Source organism: Nilaparvata lugens, chromosome 9, assembly GCF_014356525.2.
Source record: "Nilaparvata lugens isolate BPH chromosome 9, ASM1435652v1, whole genome shotgun sequence".
In the NCBI taxonomy this organism is placed as follows: Eukaryota; Metazoa; Arthropoda; class Insecta; order Hemiptera; family Delphacidae; genus Nilaparvata; species Nilaparvata lugens.
The window spans coordinates 3,317,643-3,339,813 of NC_052512.1; the positions used below are offsets into that span (position 1 = coordinate 3,317,643).

A 22,171-nucleotide genomic window follows, 5' to 3' on the forward strand; every position below is an offset into this window, starting at 1 on the left:
TCATTATTCATATATCCAAATTCATTTTTTTTCAGAAGGTGGTCTTGTGATACATGATTTCGATACAGAGTTCCAAGAGAAAATAAATGGCGAAAACTGCACATTGAAAACTCAACCCGTATCAGTATGTTCAATGTACCTAGAATGTATTCTAGGTACCTCGAGTTTGTTGATGTAAGCCTCAGCTGATGTTAAGAATGAATGAATAGAATAACTGTTGTAATTGCATGCAATGAGCTGACTAAATTATCAATCTCAACGAATTTTTTCTTATGCACTTTCAATGTTATTTTTATATCCTGAAAAAGGACGAAGGAGTGAGTCAATTTTGTTGTCCAACGAACTTGACCAGTAAAAAGGTTCGAAGAATACGTGTTCAAAATATGAAGCTGATCAATTTTTCTGAAGTTATTGTAGAACATAGAAACAGACGGACAACGACTATGGCCTTCAGTAAGTCAAAAGTTAGAACTCGCTAACGCTCGTTTAAAACACTTTTATTCACTTTAAAAAGTTTTGAAATAGGGTACTTAGTACTAAATTATAATTAAAAGTACTTTAATTTGCAAGTAATGTAATACTTACATGGCGGACATCGAGCCGATCCCAGTTTGACACAGCGCGACTTGTTGTCGAGTGTGTATCCGGCGTGACACGTGCGACACGCGGCCGCGTTGCACGTGGCGCAGCCACGCGGACACGTCACGCACTCGCGACGCTTCTTGTCGGCATAGTAGCCGTCGGGACACACTGCATGACACGTGCCGTCCAGGTACATGAGGCCACTACGACACGTCACACACTGCGTCACTCCGTCGCCACTACACGTCTCGCACGTGTTGTGGCAAGCCATACATCTAAACAGCAAAATAATACAGTGCAACTTGGTTAGAACGCCATTCAAGGGAGCACACATTCAATGAACCTTTTTCAGAGACTATATAAGAAGAGTCGCAAGGTAGCAATAACAGTCGCAAGAACAGTACCACATAATATGAAACACGATCCCGTGATGTATTGCAAAATCGCCATTTTGTGGGGTTCTAGTTCACCAATTATTATCAAATTTATCAGCTGTTATCATTATAGAGTAAACAACTTGATGTGTTATTTGTGATATTTTCCAAGGGACATTGCTTGGCTTTGAATAGTAAAATAAATTCTTCCGACAGAATAATAGTATTTAGATTTCAACTAGGAACTGAATTGTTGATTTTTAGATTCAATTGGTTTGGAACTTTCAACTGTTTTTGAGGTTAGCCTCATGTCCCAATGCCTTATGAATCATAACATGTTACAAGAATAAGAAAAATAATTTTTAATAATAACAAATTATTGAACCATTTATCATTGAAATTTCATTATTAAAAAATCGAAAACCTGAATATCTGAACCAGAATATTGTTTTTAAAATGCATAATGCATGATTTTGTTACAAGCAAATTTAATTGGATTGGATTTTCAAATGTGCCGCCATAGAAACCGCACAAAATGGCCGCTCCATAAGGAACACCGGTGTCTTGACCTGGTTTTTATAGACCTTGATAAGTGACAAGCAACTTTTCATGGAAAACGCTGTAAGTGCCACCAGCCATGATGACAGTGCCCCACGCAGAAACAAGTAGACTAGGCCAGTAGCCAATGCTTTGTTGTTTATGGTAACACGCGTTATAACCTCACTTCACCCTTCGATACATGTTCTGTATGTTTTTGTGGTTAGTTATTGAGTTTGTGTTGGTGGTCAAGTTGAATGATAAGCGAGAATAGAAGCAGGCCATGACCAGATATAGTTCTCTAGTTACACTATATTAGTCCTAATCAATCTAAATTTGGGAAAGGAACAGTATTGGGCTTTAAGCCTGTTGTTCCTTTCCCAATAATTCATAGTTGAGAATGATATTGCATGTATCAATGTATAAATAGCCAACAGTAGGAACTGGCCACTCTCGCTTACCTGTAGTCGTCAGTCTCGTAGGTGTAGGTGGGACAGGCGGCATAGCACCTGTTCTCGTGGAGCACGAGGTGATGGTCGCATGTGGTGCAGTGGTCTGGTCTTTCCAGGCAGCTGGCACAGTTCGCCTCACACGGCATACATGTGCCTTGCTCTGTGTCTGCAATGCAACACATCAATTATTGCGGTGTAAGGCTCAACTCACATTAACTCGACTCTAGTCGGGAGCATGTGTTTTCAAATGGTGACGTCGCGAAGACTAGAATCGACTGGTCTGAGTGTAACCACTTGAAAACACATGCTCTCGACTAGAGTCGAGTCTCTTCTCAACCTAAATGGCGTAAGTGTGAATTAGGGCTTTCGGTCATATAATTATATCGATAACCGATGGAAGATCGACTATCGATACGAAATATCGATACTTTAAAAGATCGATTAATGATACGAAATATTGATATATTTAAACATCGATAGTCAAGTTAACATTATAATCTATTTAATTTGAAAGCTGTTGTGATATGAAATACTGAATAATCAATCAATATGGCTCGATAAAATAGAGACTAGAATCTAGTGACTTAGTGAGGTCAACTTTATAATGGCAGTGGAGAAAGATAGGATAAAAACGTTGCCGATCCTCTTTCTTGTCAATGCCTTCTATAGACAGTAGCTGATACAGGATTATTGATGTAATACTAACGGTTCATTCTCATTATAAATAATCAACTATGTTTTATTAAGCAAGAAATAATATTTTTCAATAATATAATAATGCATTTTCATAGGCCTAATTAAAATGAAATATTTAATTATAAATTCTATTGTTAAAAGACGATCTGGAATCAGAGCAAAGCGAGAAAGAGACAGCGCTATCCGCTTTGTTGAATGATAGACAAGGATGGCAGTACCAATGCTAATCAAACACTGCCATTATAACGTGGACCACACTATAGTATATCTTGACCTTATTACAAAGCTCAGTATCAACAAATAAATATTTAATAGTAATGCCGTCGTCGACCATGACAGGGTGAGGATCTCAGATTGTGTAGATTTCAATTTGTCTAAATAGCCTGAAGAATTATGTCCAATTTATGTTTTAATGTGGGAGGTTGAGTTTATACTTTTAAATGACAATATGTTGATATTATTAGAAACGTTTTGATTCTAGAATAATAAACACAAATAATGAAAAATTGTTTGATCAGCTTGTGCCGAGCACTATTTTTAATTCAGGCCTTTTCCCAAGTTATAATAGTACATTTAATACGCAATAGACTAGAGCCATTATTGTAAGTGAATTAGCGAAATAAATTATTTTCTCTCTCTATTATGAACGACCATGACTTCGAGTTTCCCATGATAGATATTTAAAAATTGTGGCTCCGAGTCGTCGAGGAATGTAGATTATGGAATTATCTCTAAAACTTAGCCTTCCTGTCGCGACATGGAGTGCGATAAGCTGGAAAACAGCAAGCATTGAGATTATAACAAACTACCGATTTTGCAGTTACTATTTGGTCCAAAGGCTCTAGAAGCCACGCGACGATTGGTCAAATTGATTCCCTTCGCCCAATAGGAGACCTGTTTCTAAATACAGTAGTGGGGGGGGATTCCCCAGCCGCGAGACCAGATTACGTTTCGGAGGACACTTTGCTAGGAGCACTACGAGAGTAAAGATGTAGTCATTATGTTTCGCCGTTTTTGGGCCAGTTTATATCATTAGTTAATGTAGGAGCTAGTTTTATTTTTATTAAAGTTTAAATTTTCTAGTAGTGCCATGTCCTGAAAGGTTTAATTGTGTTTCTTCATCATGTACGAATAATTGTTTCTTCAAATAACCGCTAAGGTACGTAAAATAAGGTTATAATATAATTTAGGGAATTTAATTGATTGAAACTTCCATAAGAGTATTGTATTAACAAAGCCTGTTATTTTTCAAGTTAATAATATTGATTGAGAATAATCCTTTTGATTTTATTAGTGATGGAAGATAATTATACTTTTTTTTTTCTAAAGAAGTATAGAAAGTTTTCAGTTACGTTACATTTGAGTTATTGTTTCTGGAAATATATTATCGTAGAGTATTGCTGAAAGTCAGGAAGATAGCCTTTAAATTGGAATGAAATTTTTAAGATTATGTTCATATTTGAGTTTAAGACTCAATTTTATATTTTTCTGACTGTGTTTTCTCATGGCGTTAAGGCTTTTAACTGAACGCTAATTTATTAAATTATAACAGAACTTTTGAATTATTTGTGAAGAAAGATCCATTAATTCTGATACAAAGAATCAGTAGTTTAAAGATAAAAATCTATATAAAATGAGGATTCAAATAGAACGAGAGAATTTAATTAATTGTAATCAATAGATAACTCCTATTTTAGCTTTTGATGAATTGTAGGAAGAGTTAGAAATTAATGCTGTAATACATTTATTTACAGCGGTTCATGTGTGCCCCCAAACCAACTTCATGTACCACCCCTTTGGTTCCGCAACTTTATGTAACACCGCTTCAAGACACCCGTTCAGACGACAGGTCTAGGGACGTAAGAGGACGTCGCCGTCAAGCCAAATTCAACCGGTAAAAGTTCACCGCCAAAAACAAGGTACTGTAACCCCGACGATAAAGCAACGTACAGACCAACGAAAGTGCAGTGTAGTGAAACAAAGGTTCATTCGAGAATGTCAATCAAAAGTGGGGATTCAAAATTATTATGAAATGGGTTATATGGGTTACTATCGACGAAATTTGGGTTCAACGGGCTTTTCTTTCTTGAGTAATTTCATGTTGAAATTAATTTGTTATTTTATGACTGATATTGTTTGGTTTTGTGACGTATTGCTATCTAAATGAGGGATAGTAATGCGCCCCCAAATCAGATGAAGAATGTCAACAAAGTAACATGAAATTGTTGTTTCTGTTGTTCGATTTTAGTTGCCAATGTTTATTGAAGTTGTTTGTATTTTTTTAATTATTTCAAAGTGTAGTGTTAGTTTATAGTAGAAACCTAGTAAATCAGGCATGGCAAGATTAATTGAAGTTTTCTTGACTCTAGCCCGTTCACCTGCATGAATTAGGTATAGACTCGGGTATTTTCTAGATGTGTCGGCCTATTTCTAAATTCTAAATTTTATTCAAAATTATCTTCTTTATTATCTTTTAAAAGGTTAGGCACAAGCTGTTTTAGCATACTTTAAATTTGGACAATATGAATGTCAACAATGCTTGTCGGCGTCGACTGCAGAAGTTTATGCACAAACGAAAATGCAGCTTTACACACACATCGATTTTTGGACGTACGATATTTTGCCGTCCTTATAAATTCTATAAGATTAAACATCTGATGTTTGTCAAGTTCCGTTTATTTTGATAGAATTCATAGGGACGGGAAAATATCGTACGAACAAGAATCGATGTGTGTAACATCATGTCTATCATGTATGTTCTACCGTTAGTGGCCAGCCTATGGTTTGCACAGACTATAGTTGTTTATTTGTAAACAAGTGCCGTTCTTGAATAATAATAATTCATCAAATATTAAAAAATAATTACCCAAAAATCTATTCTAATACGGTATATATATCGTATTGCTATGTCAGCAAATCTTCATTCTTTATTGATTGATACATTAAGTTCATCATCAAAAATTATAGGGAGAGAGAAAATAAGGTAACCTGGGGCTATTCCTCTCCCAAACTTAGATAAGGTTACACATAGCCCAAAATAGGTCAAGTCTTGTAGTTGTTCATTTCACAAAATTTTCATTATTATCACTAAAATAGGAAATATTCACATATATTGTACATTATAAATATATAATAATTATTATAAAACATACAAACAAAGATAATAGTTGAGTTGACTTATGTTTTGACTCACTCTCATAGTAGCCCTCTGGACATATTTGCAGACAGACGGCGAGGTCGGTGACACGGAGATGCGCAGGCGCACACGTCAGACACGCGTCTTGGCCTGGGCCGGCACACGTGTCACACGTCTCGTGACACGGCCAACACGTATTGCCCTGGTTGGCAAAGCTACGTGGCGGGCATTGGCTCACACAAGTCCTGAAATCAGTTTTTATGATGCATTGTTGGAAAGCTATAAGCACTGAAAGAGCAAAACATTGTATAAAAATCTGCTGTTTTAACAATTACACACCTTCAAGAGCAAATATCTCGGGAACTGTTGAAAATATCACAAAATTCCACTGAACAAAAAGTGTAGAGCATTCATGAAGCTTCATTTTTGAATAGTTATGTCGATTGAACGCATTGTTCTGGAGATATGAGCGTCGAAGCAAAACGCTGAAAAAGGCAACTTTTAAACCACCCTCATCCCCTTAGAACATGAGTTAGGAATGAGGACTTTTGATATGTTCTCCTCCTAACTAGTCTCAACAAAGCTGCAAAGTCAAAAAATTTGTTTAAAACATTCCCTCCAAATTCCTTTGTCAATAATTGGTATATTGTTGCAAAAATGGAGATTTCACACTCAACACTAAATCCGCTGCAAAAGGTGTAGGGAAATTCGTAAATGTGTAAAATTATACATCAAATTGAAGAGAATTCAATGCTCTATGAGCTCATAATCAGCATAAATTTTTCTGTTGATTTTTAGAAAGTTATAAGAGCAAAAATAAAACAAAATTGGTGGCAAACATGGTTTTTTCAAAAATGTCACACCTTCAAGATGGGATATCTCGAAAACTAGAGGAGATATGAAAATAATTGAAGAATGAATATTGTAGGAAATAATGTACGCTTCCATATGACAGTAAAGTCCTTAGGATACATAGTTTTTGATTTTTATGCGAGAAACCAAGAAATGGTACCTTTAAACCACCCCACCTTCTTAGCACAGGAGGTAGGGGTGGGGACTTTTTATATGTTTACTTCCTTCCTACCCTAAACAGAACTGCAGTGTCAAAAATTGTCTTCCATAATTTCCCTCTATACCCTTTTTTGAGCATTCATTGCCTGGACTATTAGTATAGTATAGATTTTTTTTATTAGATTATTTTAATTTATTGAGTGACAGTTCTGTTAGCACTGACTTGTCGAGTCGATAGTGTTTGCAGGCGACACACTGGCTGGGCCCCTTGCCGTAGCAGCCCTGTTGAGGGTCACATTCGGCATCACAGCTCCCATCATGCCTCACAGGCGACGCCACCTCGTTCACATGTGCGCCGCTCTGCCACTCACTCTTGCCTCGGCCACCTTCAAACACATTCACTGCATCAATATTTCAGTGGACGAAAAGAAAAATTACAAATTAATAATTTAACCTCATTAAAAAATGCACAACAAAAAATCGAAGATACAAAAACCTAACCATAGTAAATTTTGTTGGAAGCCTTTCGTTGTGATGACACAACAATGTATGATGACTTAGTATTTTGTAAGTTAGAATATTTATTTTATCAATCTGTATTATTTTATGACAAATAAATGAATTTGAATTTGAGTATATGAATGCATGTTCTACCGTTAGTAGCCAGCCTTAGGTGGGCCGTCCACTGGAACCGATTTCGTCCGAACTAGCATCGGCCGAAAACTACCGAACTCGTCCGAACGATCCCCCAACAAAGAAAGGAATCGATGCTGGTCCATTGCAGTAAGTTCATACGACCGTCTCCGGCCGATCAATTTTTCCATCCGAAATGAATGGGATTTTCCGGCTCTATCCGGCCGGACAACAACTAGTGTTCCTAACCTAAAATTGTTACAGTCTTGTTTGTTTTTGTTTTTTGAAGTTGTTCTGCGTCATAAAGATGTTTTACAAGCATTGTTCTATTTCAATGACGGCTAAAAATTCAACACATCATCATACTCTATAATTGTGTCATAGCGTTCATCCTCAAATAACCCTCCAAAGTCATCAAACAATAACATTTAAAGTTTTTAAATCTGGAGTAAACCAAATGGTAACTTGCTTTGTTGATACACTAAATTTATTAATATTTCCTCTAACGAGATACATATACCACACAAGAAAAAACCCATTAAACCATGGATTACTCAAGGGTTAATTAATGCCATTAATAACAAAGATAAAATGTACAAACAACTAAAAAGGGAACCTTTTAATACGAAATTGAAGGGAGATTTAAAGGTCTATAAGAACATATTGAATAAATTGATACTGTCAACAAAATATAACTATTATTCAAATGCAATAAATAAAAGCAGTCAAAATCCTAGAAACCTCTGGAAATGCTTTAATGAAATCATAGACGAAAAACATATCTCAAATGAAAAGATTAATATAGAAGCATCCACACTGAATAGTTTCTTTGCTAGCGTAGGTTCTAGACAGGCGGAAGCCATACCAAAAAGTGGAAATCCAACGAATTTGGAATTTAATAATTATTCTACCCTTCAAAACTCTTGTTTCTTAACTCCAGTTGGCCCTTCCGATGTAGAAAAAACAATTCATAAATTGAAAAATAATGTTAGCCCTGGGATTGATAACATATCCAACTTCATTCTGAAGCAAATTGCTCCACTTATTGCTTCACCCACAGCAGACATTACAAATAAAATTTTTGTTACAGGTATATTCCCTGATCATTTCAAAATTGCTAAACTAAAACCATTATTTAAAGGTGGTGACAAAACTAAAGCAAATAACTACAGGCCAATCAGCCTTCTCAGCAATTTAGCTAAAATTGTTGAAAAACTAATTAAAGTAAGACTAATAAATTTTTTATACAAGCACGATATAATAGAGAAATGTCAATTTGGTTTTCAAAGTGATAAAAGCACAGAGGATGCATTATGTTGTTTCATAAATGAGATTAGTGACAATTTAAATAGGCTAACAAAAATAAAACCATGTCAATATTTCTAGACCTATCTAAAGCATTCGACACGATACAACACGAAACACTCTTGAAAGATCGATCCCAAATTTTAACCCTAAATTCTCAAAAAAGCACACTAAATCTAACATCGTATGGCTTACCGCAAGGAACGGTCCTATCGCCTGTTTTATTCTTAATATATGTTAATGACCTATTAAAATTGAATTGAAAAATGGCAAGATTGTTTCATTTTGCCGATGATACGGCTATAATCTTATCCAGTGCTGACTGGTTAAGCTTGTTTAGTGATGCCGAAAATGATAAAATGATAATAAAGCAATGACTTGACTTAAACACCATGAGTTTAAATGTGAATAAAACAAAATTTATAACGTTTTCACCAACTTCCCATGGACAACCGGACAATCATTTTAAATTAAAACTGCACTCCAATTGCTCTGACCGCTCAAAATGTAATTGCCCAGAAATACAAAAAGCCAAAAATACAAAATATCTTGGAGTAATAATTGATGAAAACTTGAATTGGCAACCTCATATATCTTTTCTATGTAAAAAACTTGAAATATATATCATATAAATTCTATAAACTCAACAAAATATTGAACATAAACAACTAGAAAACTGTATATCATGCCTTAGTACAATCGGTTTTACAATATGGGGTGCAGCATTTGATGTACACCTGAACAACCTTTTTATTGTCCAAAAAAATATTATTAAAACCATTTTGAATAAACCGAGATTATACCCCACTCATTTAATTTTCAAGGAATTTGATGTATTTACAGTTGGACAACTCTACGTTAAAAATTTACTTAAATACCTATTAAAAAATAAAAGCAAATTTCCTAAATTAAATAAACATGTCTACAACTTCAGACCAAATATAATAGAAAGATTCCAAATTCATCCTACAAAGTTAACTTTCATTAGAAGACAATTGATTGAAGCAGCAAATTAATAAATGCAATACCTTTTGATTTAAATGATAAAATATCAAAGAAGAGCATAACGGAATGGATTAAAGGTGAATATTTCTTCACTTTGAACCTAGCATTGTGATTTTTTTTCTGTTTCAGTTTTCAGTTTGGTATTTCTCTGATCAAATTCTGAGCTTTTATAAATTATCAATATGGGAGTGAATTATTCTACTTTGGACCACATTTTTAGAGTACATTGATTTAAAGTATATTTTGTGTCTACTTTTGTTATAAAGCTTTTCGTTTCAATTTCTACTTATTTCAAGGAATTTTTAAGCAACTCTCACCAGCGGGCAAAGATTTTTCTTTTTGCTAGTGATGCCTAGAAATTTTATAATTGGTTTTTTCTGCTCTCATGTATATGCATGTATGTGTAATATTGTATTATGAACATTTTATTTTTATTTTTGCTCGTGTATGTATGTGTATGAGTAAATTATTGTTTGTTTTCTTTTTGGTAATAAATGAATTAGATTTGATTTTAAGATAAAATACTTCTACTTTTGTTGATATTCAGTTTATAAATAAATATTTAATAATGATTTTTGTATGATGATATGAATAAATAAATACCTGTGAATTTAAACAGTTATTTTGATGTGTTAGGGAAATTATAAGTAAATTACGAGTAATTATGAGTATGGAGTAATTATGAATTATTAATCTATTTTGTTTCTAACAACAAAAAACGAAGAAAAAAACTGAAATCAATTTGAAAAATGTAGAAAATTCTACTGATGTGGATTTAGAAAGTAGAAATAATTGTGTTATAATATATTGATATTGTGATTGTGAAATGTAATAAATGAATAAATAAATAAATAATTTATAATTAGTAGGTACTTTCAAGTAGCATAATCTCATCGATGGATGAAATCTTTGTAAGCACACAAAGAAAAATAATTTTCCATACTAACTATAGTGAGGTCCACGTTATAATGGCAGTGTACAATACTGACAATACTGTTGCTGTCCTTTTCTATCATACAACAAAACAGATAGCGCTATCTCTCTCTAGCTTTGCAATGTTGTCTATTTGCCTGAATATTTTATTTTTACTTTTGACAGTGACTGTACAAAAGTAGACTAACAATTCTTAGCCGCCATTTTTCTTCTTCATTCTATCAAAATACTTTGGTACACAAGTCGTATAATTGATTTGAAATGTATTTTTGAAGCAATGAAATACTGTAATTTTTAGACATTACCGTATGAGAAACACAAATTAAAATACCTGAAATGACATTTTAAAAGTAGATAACTAAACATCCTAGACTTTACCCATGCTTCATTTAGCCTACACGTTTAGGTTAGACCTACTCGTTCCGGTATAAATAATAATTGAAAGGTTATTTTAGAATTGTTTCCAATAAAATTACTTATTTTAAAAAGGATTTCTATTTTTCTATCATTTTTGAAAGAAATTGGAATGAAATACCCACCAAATAACTTAATTTCTGTTGTTTTGAAATTCAGATTGGTGTATCACAGCTGTTTAAATTAGCCGCCATTTCAGGTTTGTATAAAAATAAAAATCTGATCTCAGTTATGGAAGAAAATTTTTGAATCAAATTATGGAAAATATATATTCTTGATTAATTTGACATTAAATTGATTATTTTATCAAGGAAATGATAGTTGTTATTAGATCAAATTTAATGGGATGAATTGAGTAACAGCTGTGTACACTCAGTGGCAAAATGGAGAGACTTGGCAACGTTTTTCTCCTATCTTTCTTCACTGCCATTATAACGTGGACCTCACTATAGCTTGCCATTTCACTCTCTGGCAACCAGCCTACTACTGAACTGGATTGACGTAAACGGTTCCAATGGACGACCATATTCACCCGAATTAACGGCCGGCAGATTCGTCCGATCCAACGGCCGAACGGATCGGTTGAATACCGTTCAAGTGGACGGTTACCCTAAGTCAAGACCATCATTATTAAGCTGAGCGTGCATGTGTGTACATGCATGTTCAACGCACTTGTCTTGTCACCCTAGCATAAGAATACAGCGTAGCCTACATGATACATAACAAAACATACACAACACAATAATGTGTAGCTAAATAACGAATATAGTGAAGTCCACGTTATAATGGCAGTGTAGGAAGATAGGAAAAAATGGTTGCCAGATCTCAGCCTTGCCACCCAAACAGCTGATACTGGTATATCTGATCAATTTAACTGTTCATTATTGTTGAAAATATTTAATCATATTTTATTTGTCAAGATAATACTTTTTTTTTTAAATGTAATAATATATTTTCATGATTGAGATTAAATATTTTGCCAATTAGTTGAATTTCTACATTGTTGATAAACAATGTGGCAACATCACATAGCGTGAAAGAGATAGCACCATCTGCTTTGTTGAATGATAGACAAGGATAGCAACATCATTGCAAATCACACACTGCCATTATAACATGGACCTTACTATAGCAGCATTTATTTATTTATTGAGGTGCGTACAGATTTACGCGCCTCGAACATGAGCGATTCACTTTTAATCAGCTGATGCCAAGCTTTTTATAACTATATCTTACCGTTTCTGTAAAAATACAGATATAATCAGCTGATTAAAAGTGAATTGCTCACGTTCGCGGCGCGTACGCACCTCTAGAAATACTTTGCACTAGTGATCCCCTGGGTTGGAGAACTCGCTCACAACATACAAAACACAACAATGTGTAGCTACATTAGGAATAGTAGCATTTATTTATTTATTGGAAATACTTTGCACTAGTGACCTCCTGGGTTGGAGAACTCGCTCACAACATACAAAACACAACAATATGTGGCTACATTAGGAATAGCAGCATTAATTTATTTATTGGAAATACTTTACACTAGTAATCCCCTAGGTTGGAGATCTCGCTCAAGAACTGTTGAATTGTAATCTTTGAAACCCGTAACTTTTTATACAGAGTTAGTGAGAATTATGGGAACAGCCAAATATTTCTCTAACAACAATAATTTGACAGTTGAAATCATTGGGGATCCTATTTGAAATGAAAAATTACTGTGTCGCTTCAACATATTTGACCGTCATATGAAACTAAATTCATTTTTTGAAAGGAGAAGGTGGTCATGTGATACATAATTTCGATACAGAGTTCCAAGGGAAAATGAATGGCGAAAACCGCAGATTGATAACTCAACCCGTATCAGTTTGTTGATGTAAATCAAACAGCTGAAGTCATTTTTGTCAGCGTCTGCGTGATAGCTCCCAAATAGCCTCAGCTGATGTTATGGATATGAATGAATGGGAAAACTGTAGTAATTGCATGCAATGAATTCTTCAGCTGACTGAATCACAACACATTTTTATTTTGCACTCTCAATGTTATTTTTATATCCTGAGAGAGTACGACGGAGTGTCAACTTTGTTGTCAATCGAACTTGACTTGTAAAAAGATTTGAAGAATTCGTGCTCAAAATTTGAAGCTGGTTGATCAATTAATTCTAAAGTTATTGTACAACATACAAACAGACGGACAACGACTTTGACCTTCAGTAAGTCAAAAGTGAGAAAGGAGTGTGTCAAAAAGGAAGGGGTGAGTCAATTTTGTTGTCCAACGAACTTGACCTGTGAAAAGGTTCGAAGAATACGAGTTGAAATTTGAAGCTGATTGATCAATTCATTCTAAAGTTATTTTAGAACATACAAATAGACGGACAACGACTTTAACCTTCAGTAAGTCAAAAGTCAGAACTCGCTAATGCACGTTCAATAAATGAATATATTTTTTCAAGCATATATGTTCATACAAACAAGTTGAGTTGAATACAATCATTGTTAATCTAACTGTAGGAACGTGTAAAGGCCTGAATTACTGTACCTAGTGGAGTGATAGAGCTGGATATCTGACTGCCAGCCACGCTGAAAATGTTCGGCAGGTTTCGAAACGCGGCCGACGTGAAGTAGTCGCTCTGTCCGTAGAAGTTGTTGGATGGGAACGAGAACGAATTGGTCGACGACTGTTGTTGTTGTTGTTGTTGTAGCCGCTGCGACGGTGGCGGTCGTAGTCGAATTGGATTGGTGGCCGTGCCGTAGAAGATCAGCTGCCACTTCTGTAAGATACCTGTACAAAATAAATAAATAAATACATATACAAAATGGAAATTACAGTTGGAGCTGGAAAATCAAAATCATAACAACAGTTACCGCATATAGTCTTGGTTACAGAAGAAGAAGAAGAAGAAGAAGAAGAAGAAGAAGAAGAAGAAGAAGAAGAAGAAGAAGAAGAAGAAGAAGAAGAAGAAGAAGAAGAAGAAGAAGAAGAAGAAGAAGAAGAAGAAGAAGAAGAGAAGAAGAAGAAGAAGAAGAAGAAGAAGAAGAAGAAGAAGAGAAGAAGAAGAAGAAGAAGAAGAAGAAGAAGAAGAGAAGAAGAAGAGAAGAAGAAGAAGAGAAGAAGAAGAAGAAGAAGAAGAAGAAGAAGAAGAAGAAGAGAAGAAGAAGAAGAAGAAGAAGAAGAGAAGAGAAGAAGAAGAAGAAGAAGAAGAAGAAGAAGAAGAAGAAGAAGAAGAAGAAGAGAAGAAGAAGAAGAAGAAGAAGAAGAAGAAGAAGAGAAGAAAGAAGAAGAAGAAGAAGAAGAAGAAGAAGAAGAAGAAGAAGAAGAAGAAGAAGAAGCAGAAGAAGAAGAAGAAGAGAGAAGAGAAGAAGAAGAAGAAGAGAAGAAGAAGAAGAGAAGAAGAAGAAAGAAGAAGAAGAAGAAGAAGAAGAAGAAGAAGAAGAGAAGAAAGAAGAAGAAGAAGAAAGAAGAAGAAGAAGAAGAAGAAGAAGAAGAAGAAGAAGAAGAAGAAGGAAGAAGAAGAGAAGAAGAAGAAGAAGAAGAAGAAGAGAAGAAGAAGAAGAAGAAGAAGAAGAAGAAGAAGAAGAAGAAGAAGAAGAAGAAGAAGAAGAAGAAGAAGAAGAGAAGAAGAAAGAAGAAGAAGAAGAAGAGAAGAAGAAGAAGAAGAAGAAGAAGAAGAAGAAGAGAAGAAGAAGGAAGAAGAAGAAGAAGAAGAAGAAGAAGAAGAAGAAGAAGAAGAAGAAGAAGAAGAAGAAGAAGAAGAAGAAGAAGAAGAAGAAGAAGAGAAGAAGAAGAGAAGAAGAAGAAGAAGAAGAAGAAGAAGAAGAAGAAGAAGAAGAAGAAGAAGAAGGAGGAGGAGAAGGAGAATAAGGGGAGGAGGAGGAGGAGGAGAAGGGGGAGGAGGAGGAGAAGCCAAATTTCATCTAAAGCTGGTTTTTCGTTTGTTCGTAAATGCCGTCGTCGACCACGACAGGGTGAGGATCTCAGATTGGGTAGATTTCAATTTGTCTACATAACCTAAAAGGTTCTGTTCAATTATGTTTTAATGGAGCAAGTTGAGCTTATACTTTTTTATACTTTTAAATGGCAATATGTTGATATTATTAGAAATGTTCAATTCTTCAATAATCAAGACAAATAATGAAAAATTATTTGATCAGCTGTTTTAGCAAACTTGAAATTTGGACATTTTGAACGTCAACAATGCTTGCCGTCATCGATTGCGGAAATTGTCTCCAAAGAGATATTGTAAAATAAATAAATAAATAAATTAAGAGTGTTGTGATGAAAAAAAACACACAAAACACACAAAACAAGACAAAACAAAATAACAAAGAATTACAAAACAAATAAAATGTTACAAATATAAAAAACCATGGGCTTTGTGGTTGTGTGTGTTGGAAAAGAGATAAAAAAGAGAGGATGATACCTAGCCAATTATGGTTTCCCATGTAATAGGCAGGCAAAGAAGAGAAGAGAGAAGTGATGAGGAAAGAAGGGAAGGGAGAAATGGGGGGAAGGAAAAAACAGAGGAATAGGCACGCAAAATAAAGGTAAGGGAGTCCACTGAAAAATGAAAAAACTAATGAAAAAATAATGCTGGAGCAGAAATCTCGAGTCATATATCTAAATGGAAGAAGAAATTACTGTATGTCCAGTTTTTTATATCCAGTTGAATTTTTCCGCTGATCTTATTGTTCTTGAGAAAGTGATTTGGAATGAGGTTTATTATTTTAGTACCTATGTAAACTAACTGCCTCCTTATACATTCAATATTAGTGTTATAGGTTACATAACTGCTAGCAGCCTTAATATGACAACCCCTGTTTCAAAAAAAAGTTATGTAGAAGAATTTTTAATTTTAGACAGACCAGGTCGGTTGACGTGGCGGTTGCCTGCGTTGTAGATCTGCAGCGTCCAGCGTCCCTCCACCTTCTCGCCCCAGAAGTGCACGCTCAAGAATGGCCAATCGTCGAAGTTGGACGACACCACGTCACGTGGTCGCTCGAACAGCAGCGTCGAGGTGGTGCCCATTGGTGACGTCAGCGTCATGCGCAGGTTGCCGCGCGGGAAAAACCTGCAATTCAATTCATTAATCATTTAAGATTTGTAGTATTTTTAAATGTGTAACCTGTACTTTTTAAATCTGTGTTTCTTGTTTGTTTTAGGCTCAACTCACACTACCTCGACTCAAATCGTACGAATCCAGTCGAGGATACTCCAGTCTCTCGACCTTACGACTTTTCGCTCACTGTCACTACTTCAATTCCATGCCATTATTTTCTAAACATACTTTATTGAAAATATAAGATCTAATTCATCACTAATTTACATTTAACAAATTTTATAATGATTTTATTATTATGAATATATTGTCTAATCTAATTTGTATGATTGTCTTATCTGAAATGATAAAACTCACTTTCATGAAACAAAACCTCACTTTCATTAAAAATGCACGGTACTACGCAACTAAAGTCGAGGCTCGAACAACATGTCGAGTCGACGCTCGACTCAGTCTCACAGTCGTGAGGTCGCGGAGACTAGAATCATAGAGAACCAATAGCGTAAGTTTATTGTTTACGCTATTGTTTCTCTATGCTAGAATCGACTGGTCTGAGTGTCACCATTTGAAAACACATGCTTCATCGAGAAGAGACTAGAGTCGCAGTTTCTTCTCGACTTGAGTCGCGTAAGTGTGAGTTGAGCCTTAGATTGCAAATTGGAGTGAAACTCAAAAATGTGCAAGTGACATTACGCGTATAACCTATAGAGAGGTCCACGTTATAATGGCAGTGTTCAATTAGCAATTATTTTGCTATCCTTGTCTAACATTCAACAAATCGGATAGCGCTATCCCTTTCTCTGTTGCCAGATTGTTTTTAAAGATGTAGAAATATGATCAATTAACAAAATATTTAATCTTATTTATGAAAATTCATTATGAAATCATTGAAAATATAATATCTTGCTTGATAAAATATAATTCATTATTTTAAACGAGAATAAACAGTTAATATTACATCAATAAACCGGTATCAGTTAACCTCCATATAAGGCATTGAAAAGACAGAGGATCGACAACATTGTTCTCCTATCTTTCTCCACTGCCATTATAGGCACCATACTATAGCTTCATTATTTGTTGTATAAATTGGAATCGGAACCGGTTTGGGCATGGTACTTTTCTTAAGTTGTGTAATTGAGTCGTGTATAAGCCAGTTCATTCCCTTATTATATAATAGGATAGCCTTCTATATTATAAAGCTGTTATTCAAGTTTTTCCGATATATCTTGTGTGATACTATTGGCTGTTAATATCAACTCTACCTCAAATATATTTCATTTGTCTCATGAAGTTTTTCAAGTATTGAGATGAAATATTTTTGTAATTGATTATACTTATTTCCTATGAACGGTGGGAGGTGGGAGAGGATAGTGGTATATTCTTTGTCTAATAAAAAACAAGGATAGCAAACCAATGTGGAGGTTCTGGGAACACGGTAAATTGTGACTAGCGGTGAAACGTTCTACGTCCCGTGGGAACCATTTTTACAGTAAAAGTTCCAAAATCCAGTTACCGGTAAATTATTCCTGCCTCGCACTCTGACTGCGGGGCAACAGATTGCACCGCAGTCGAAGAGCTGTCATTGGTCGATAAGGTGGACCGTCTGCGCATGCGCTGATAGCTTGTTGGTTTACCATAACAAAATCACAGAATACATAACCAACAAAATTATGTTTAATAACCAATTGTTGAATGATTTCTTCTCTATAGAATATTTGAGAGTAATGGAGTGAAATAAATGCACACTTTCCTAGACGGTAAGATTGTAAAGCAGCCTTTGTTCATTCACGTAGCTAGTGAACGACACATTTTGGTGTAAATCAACTTCATAAGTGCGCGCCAAAAGCTTGAACCAAAGGTTTTGAAGTGGCGTTCCATGGGAACATTTTGCACCAGTCACGTGATTGAACAATTTACCGCTTTTAGTGTTCCCAGATCGTTAAGGCTGTGCAAAGGCTAAAAATAAACTTTCTACTGGTGATATTTTTCAAAGTTTTTCGATTGAATATCATCAAGCTATCAAAATGGAAAAGTTTTCTCATGTGTTTAAATTTTTGGGACAGAACATTTCAAGCTCGGTAAGAGATAAATCCATGAGATCTGGAGGGTAGATTCTTCATCGTTTTGTTGAAGTAGTAAAACACAAATTTTCTGAAAATATCAATTTTTGAGAAAGTTATTAAATTTACTAAAAATGACCAAAAATAACTTTTAGTTGAGTTATTTTTGGTAAATTTAATAACTTTCTCAAAAATCTATATTTTCAGAAAGTTTTCATTTCACTACATCAACAATATCATGAAGAATTTAGCCTCTAAATCTCATGGATTTATCTCTTACCGAATTTAAAACGTTCTGTCCCAAAAATGTAAACTTCATGCGCTCATATCTCAAAAAGTAATGATCGGAAAAAATGTTTTCATGAGAAAACTTGTTCATTTTGATAGCTTGATGATATACAAATCGAAAAACTTTGAAAAATATCACCAGTATATAGTTTTATTTTTAGCCTTTGCACAGCCTTAATGAATTGCTGTGGTGTGGTTTGTCTCACCTGAGCGATATCTTGCACTGAACGTGCTCGAGGAAGCGGACCTCGTTGAGTGTGTTGATGCAGGCATTGACGTCCATTGTGGCGGTGAGCACCGAGCCGAACGAGGCATCAATGGGTCGCTCCTCGTTCACCTCCTGCGACTTGCAGATGTGCTGAGGTGGCACCGGACTCCACTGCTCGGCCAGCGACACCATTGCCTCCCCGTCCATCAGGCCGTAGCCGAACTTGTGCGAAACTGCCAACCACAGTTAAAAAACCGTTAAACCACAGTAAAACGACAGTTGAATAAGAGAAAAAGATAGATTATCCAATCCATTCAACACAGTGTGCTCATTATTACACAAGCAAACAGTTGAACGTCGTCAAATTATTGCAAATAAAAATACAGTCTACTAATTAAAATAGTAGCGATTTCTTCAAGTATCCTCCAAATACTCCTACACCGTGTAGTAGGCTTTGTCTATAAGATATGTTTGAAGGTCGGTTTTAAATCTATTAAGAGGAATAATATCAACATTGACATGACAGTTAAACGACACTAAGGGCCGATTTCCGAGCTCGAGATTCAGCTAAGTTCTAGACTTTAAACAGCTGGAGTCAGAAAATTGGCTTTCCTAAACGGGGCGTAGTATCAGTCCATTTAAATTAAATTCCGAAAAAATTAAAATATGAACACAAAATAAAGAGAAAATAGTGTTAAGTTTCAGCTATTTTGAATTAGTTGGGGATGTTTCATTTCGTCAAGGAAAAACGTTTCCAATAATATTATAGAAATGAGAAAAAAAAAAGATTATCATAAAAACTACGACTACGCCCCGTTTCGAAAAGCCAATTTTATGACTCCAGCAGCTGTTTAAAGTCTAGAACTTAGCAAAATCCCGAGCTCGGAAACCGGTCCCAAAATAAAAATGAAATGACAGTCAAATCACATTAAAACCACAGTAAAATTAAATCCACACTTTTAAACCACAGATGAATAACTTTAAAACCACAGTGAAAAAGGCAGTAAAATGACACTGAAATCACATTGAAACCAAACTACAATCACATTTAAACAGGCAAATGAGTCGTCTATTTGCAAAACCACATGAATCACAAAATCAGAATTTCTCAAAATATGTTTAAAACATTATTAAAGCGCAATTATTACTTTATGGGCAAGTTATTTTCTAACAGTAACAATTTTGCTCTCAGGAGACATGATTTCAGTTTATTCAAACTGAGTAGAATTCTCTAAGTAATATCATAATGACTTGTAACAATTTTCGAAAAACTTTATGCATCTGGTTTTGAAAATTGATCGACTCAAATCAACATGCTTGTTTGTTTTTGAAAGCTTCTCAGAGACTTTTATCAGAGTATAGGAATCGTCAAAATTTATAACACATAAAAAAAGAAAATACACACATACTCTTCCATGGTATTGGAAACTCCACCAATGAACAATCGACAAGCTTTTCAACTCTTCTCCAAAAACATCAAGATCTTCAAATGAGTAAGAGGCGTTGATCCATATATGTTGACTTTTTTCAAAAAGAGCTGTTCTGTGATATAGTGAAGTATAGTCTCCTCTATTTCTTGTATTTAGATATAATATCTAATATCGGGGCACCGAGCTTCGCTCGTTATTTATAAATAACGTGATAAACTAATGTGAATAATGTGATAAACAGAACACAATTGTTTAAAATGATCGTGTTTATATTTTACAGCTGGCTATACGTCAGCTTATGAATTTCGGGGATGAGATATTTTGATTTTCCACAGACCGAGTGCGTCTCACTCATTTTTTTATTATCCACAGACGAAGAAAGTCTCAGCTGTTTTTCCAAGAATGGATTATCCTTTTAATGTCATTCAGCGAGTTTTCCCAGGGATGAGACCTAGTGCAATCGAATTTTTATATCATAAACCTACTGTGTTCCAAATTTCGTGAAAATCGTTAGAACCGTTTTCGAGATCCGATGGACATAAATAACCCAATATAAAAATATAAACAGATATACAGAAATTGCTCGCTTAATATAATAGGATATCGGCATTTCTAGACCTTGTTTGTCTTCCTCTTAACGTACATTTTCGCCTCATAGATATGAAAGGAGAGAACGGTTAGTAAACCTACTTCTTTGAAATGGTTTCTGCAAGACTATTGGCATAATTCCTTCAATTGCCCTTACAGATTTTTTTGGAACAGTTTCAGACACATCCCACACGATAATAGCATACTATTTTAAACGGAACACGAAAGTGCAAATCTGAAAAAAATTGTGTTTATGACAAGAATGGTACAACGTGGTTAGGTGTTAGAGTGGACATTACAGTCCAAACTTCGCCATGACATCAAATAAAATAGTTATTTGTATATCTAGAGTGAAAAGTGCTGTTTTTTCTCCCTGAGGGAAAAGTTTGAAGCCCGAGGCGAAGCCGAGGGCAACAATTTTCCTGAGTGAGAAAAAAGAAAAAACGTTTTTCACTCGTGATATACACAACATTTTTCCTCCACCTTCATTTTTATAAAAACTGCTAATAAAATAATTTTTAAAAACGTATGTGACCAAACAATGTGTTACAACATAATCTAAAAAGTAAACAGAAACAGCTGGCTTGTAATCACAGTTCTCCTCCGACAGCACTATCTGTCGGCTAAAGTTGTAACAACAATGACAGCCAAAACTACAGCTATGATGAAGTTCCCGTTTCAAATTTGATTAGTTAATAAGTAATATTCGTTGGCTGATATTTTGAATAACATGGAATAAAAGAAAAAAATATATACATTTTTTTAGTATAGTGATATGAAGTTTGTAATAATAATTTCAGCATACAAACATAAATTTTATATATCGATCAAATGTCTGGTTGAGATATTGAATTTAGTTGGTTTAATGACTACTCTATATGCTTCCTCATCTGAGCTTAGACCTTCTGACCTATTCCAAATGTACGTTTTTAAAATAGAGATGCTTCCCATGTTATTTAAATGGAGTCACTTTTACTCCCTAGGGAGTTTTTCTGTTTTTTAGTACTGAGAGCGAAAAAGTGACACTTTAGTATCATGTTTCAGGGAGTAAAGTAAGTACTTTTGAAAGTAGGTGGAGGAAAAAGTAATTCTATAGTGATGCTAGTGAACCTTTTCGCTTGATGCCGTTAGTGATCCAGCCGTTCTCCTTCTCGAGAGGCGCCGCTTTCGAGGTAAGCACCACTATGAACTGCATGTCACGCCACGTCAGATCAGGGTTGGCTTCCAATGCTAGTGCGCACATTCCTGCCGCCAGGGGCGCTGATGCTGACGTTCCTACACACAAATAAATAAATTATTAAATAGAAAAAACTACAAATAAATAAATAGATTATTCCTGTACATCAGAGTTAGATAGGCGTACCGTAAATCTCAGATAGCTGATTTTACAGGAGAGCCCAAGAAGTATTACACCCCCAGCCGGGGCTAAAAGAGCGAAAGTCGATTCAGCATTACACTCACTTGTG

General features: G+C 35.0%; 1 protein-coding gene across 1 annotated transcript in view; it reads right to left on the reverse strand.

The window, feature by feature from the left end:
* Positions 1-21,980, reverse strand: part of LOC111043758 (furin-like protease 2) — a 42,665-nt gene extending 20,685 nt beyond the window's left edge. The window contains exons 1-8 of the mRNA XM_039435411.1: positions 21,816-21,980; positions 18,686-18,920; positions 15,935-16,140; positions 13,611-13,853; positions 7,012-7,174; positions 5,835-6,022; positions 1,955-2,111; positions 586-857 (exon numbers count right to left, since the gene is read on the reverse strand). Of these exons, the coding sequence (XP_039291345.1) occupies positions 586-857; positions 1,955-2,111; positions 5,835-6,022; positions 7,012-7,174; positions 13,611-13,853; positions 15,935-16,140; positions 18,686-18,920; positions 21,816-21,948 (1,597 nt within the window). The 5' untranslated portion in view covers positions 21,949-21,980. The remainder of the gene's footprint in view (positions 1-585; positions 858-1,954; positions 2,112-5,834; positions 6,023-7,011; positions 7,175-13,610; positions 13,854-15,934; positions 16,141-18,685; positions 18,921-21,815) is intronic.
* Between the last annotated feature and the right edge of the window lie 191 nt (positions 21,981-22,171).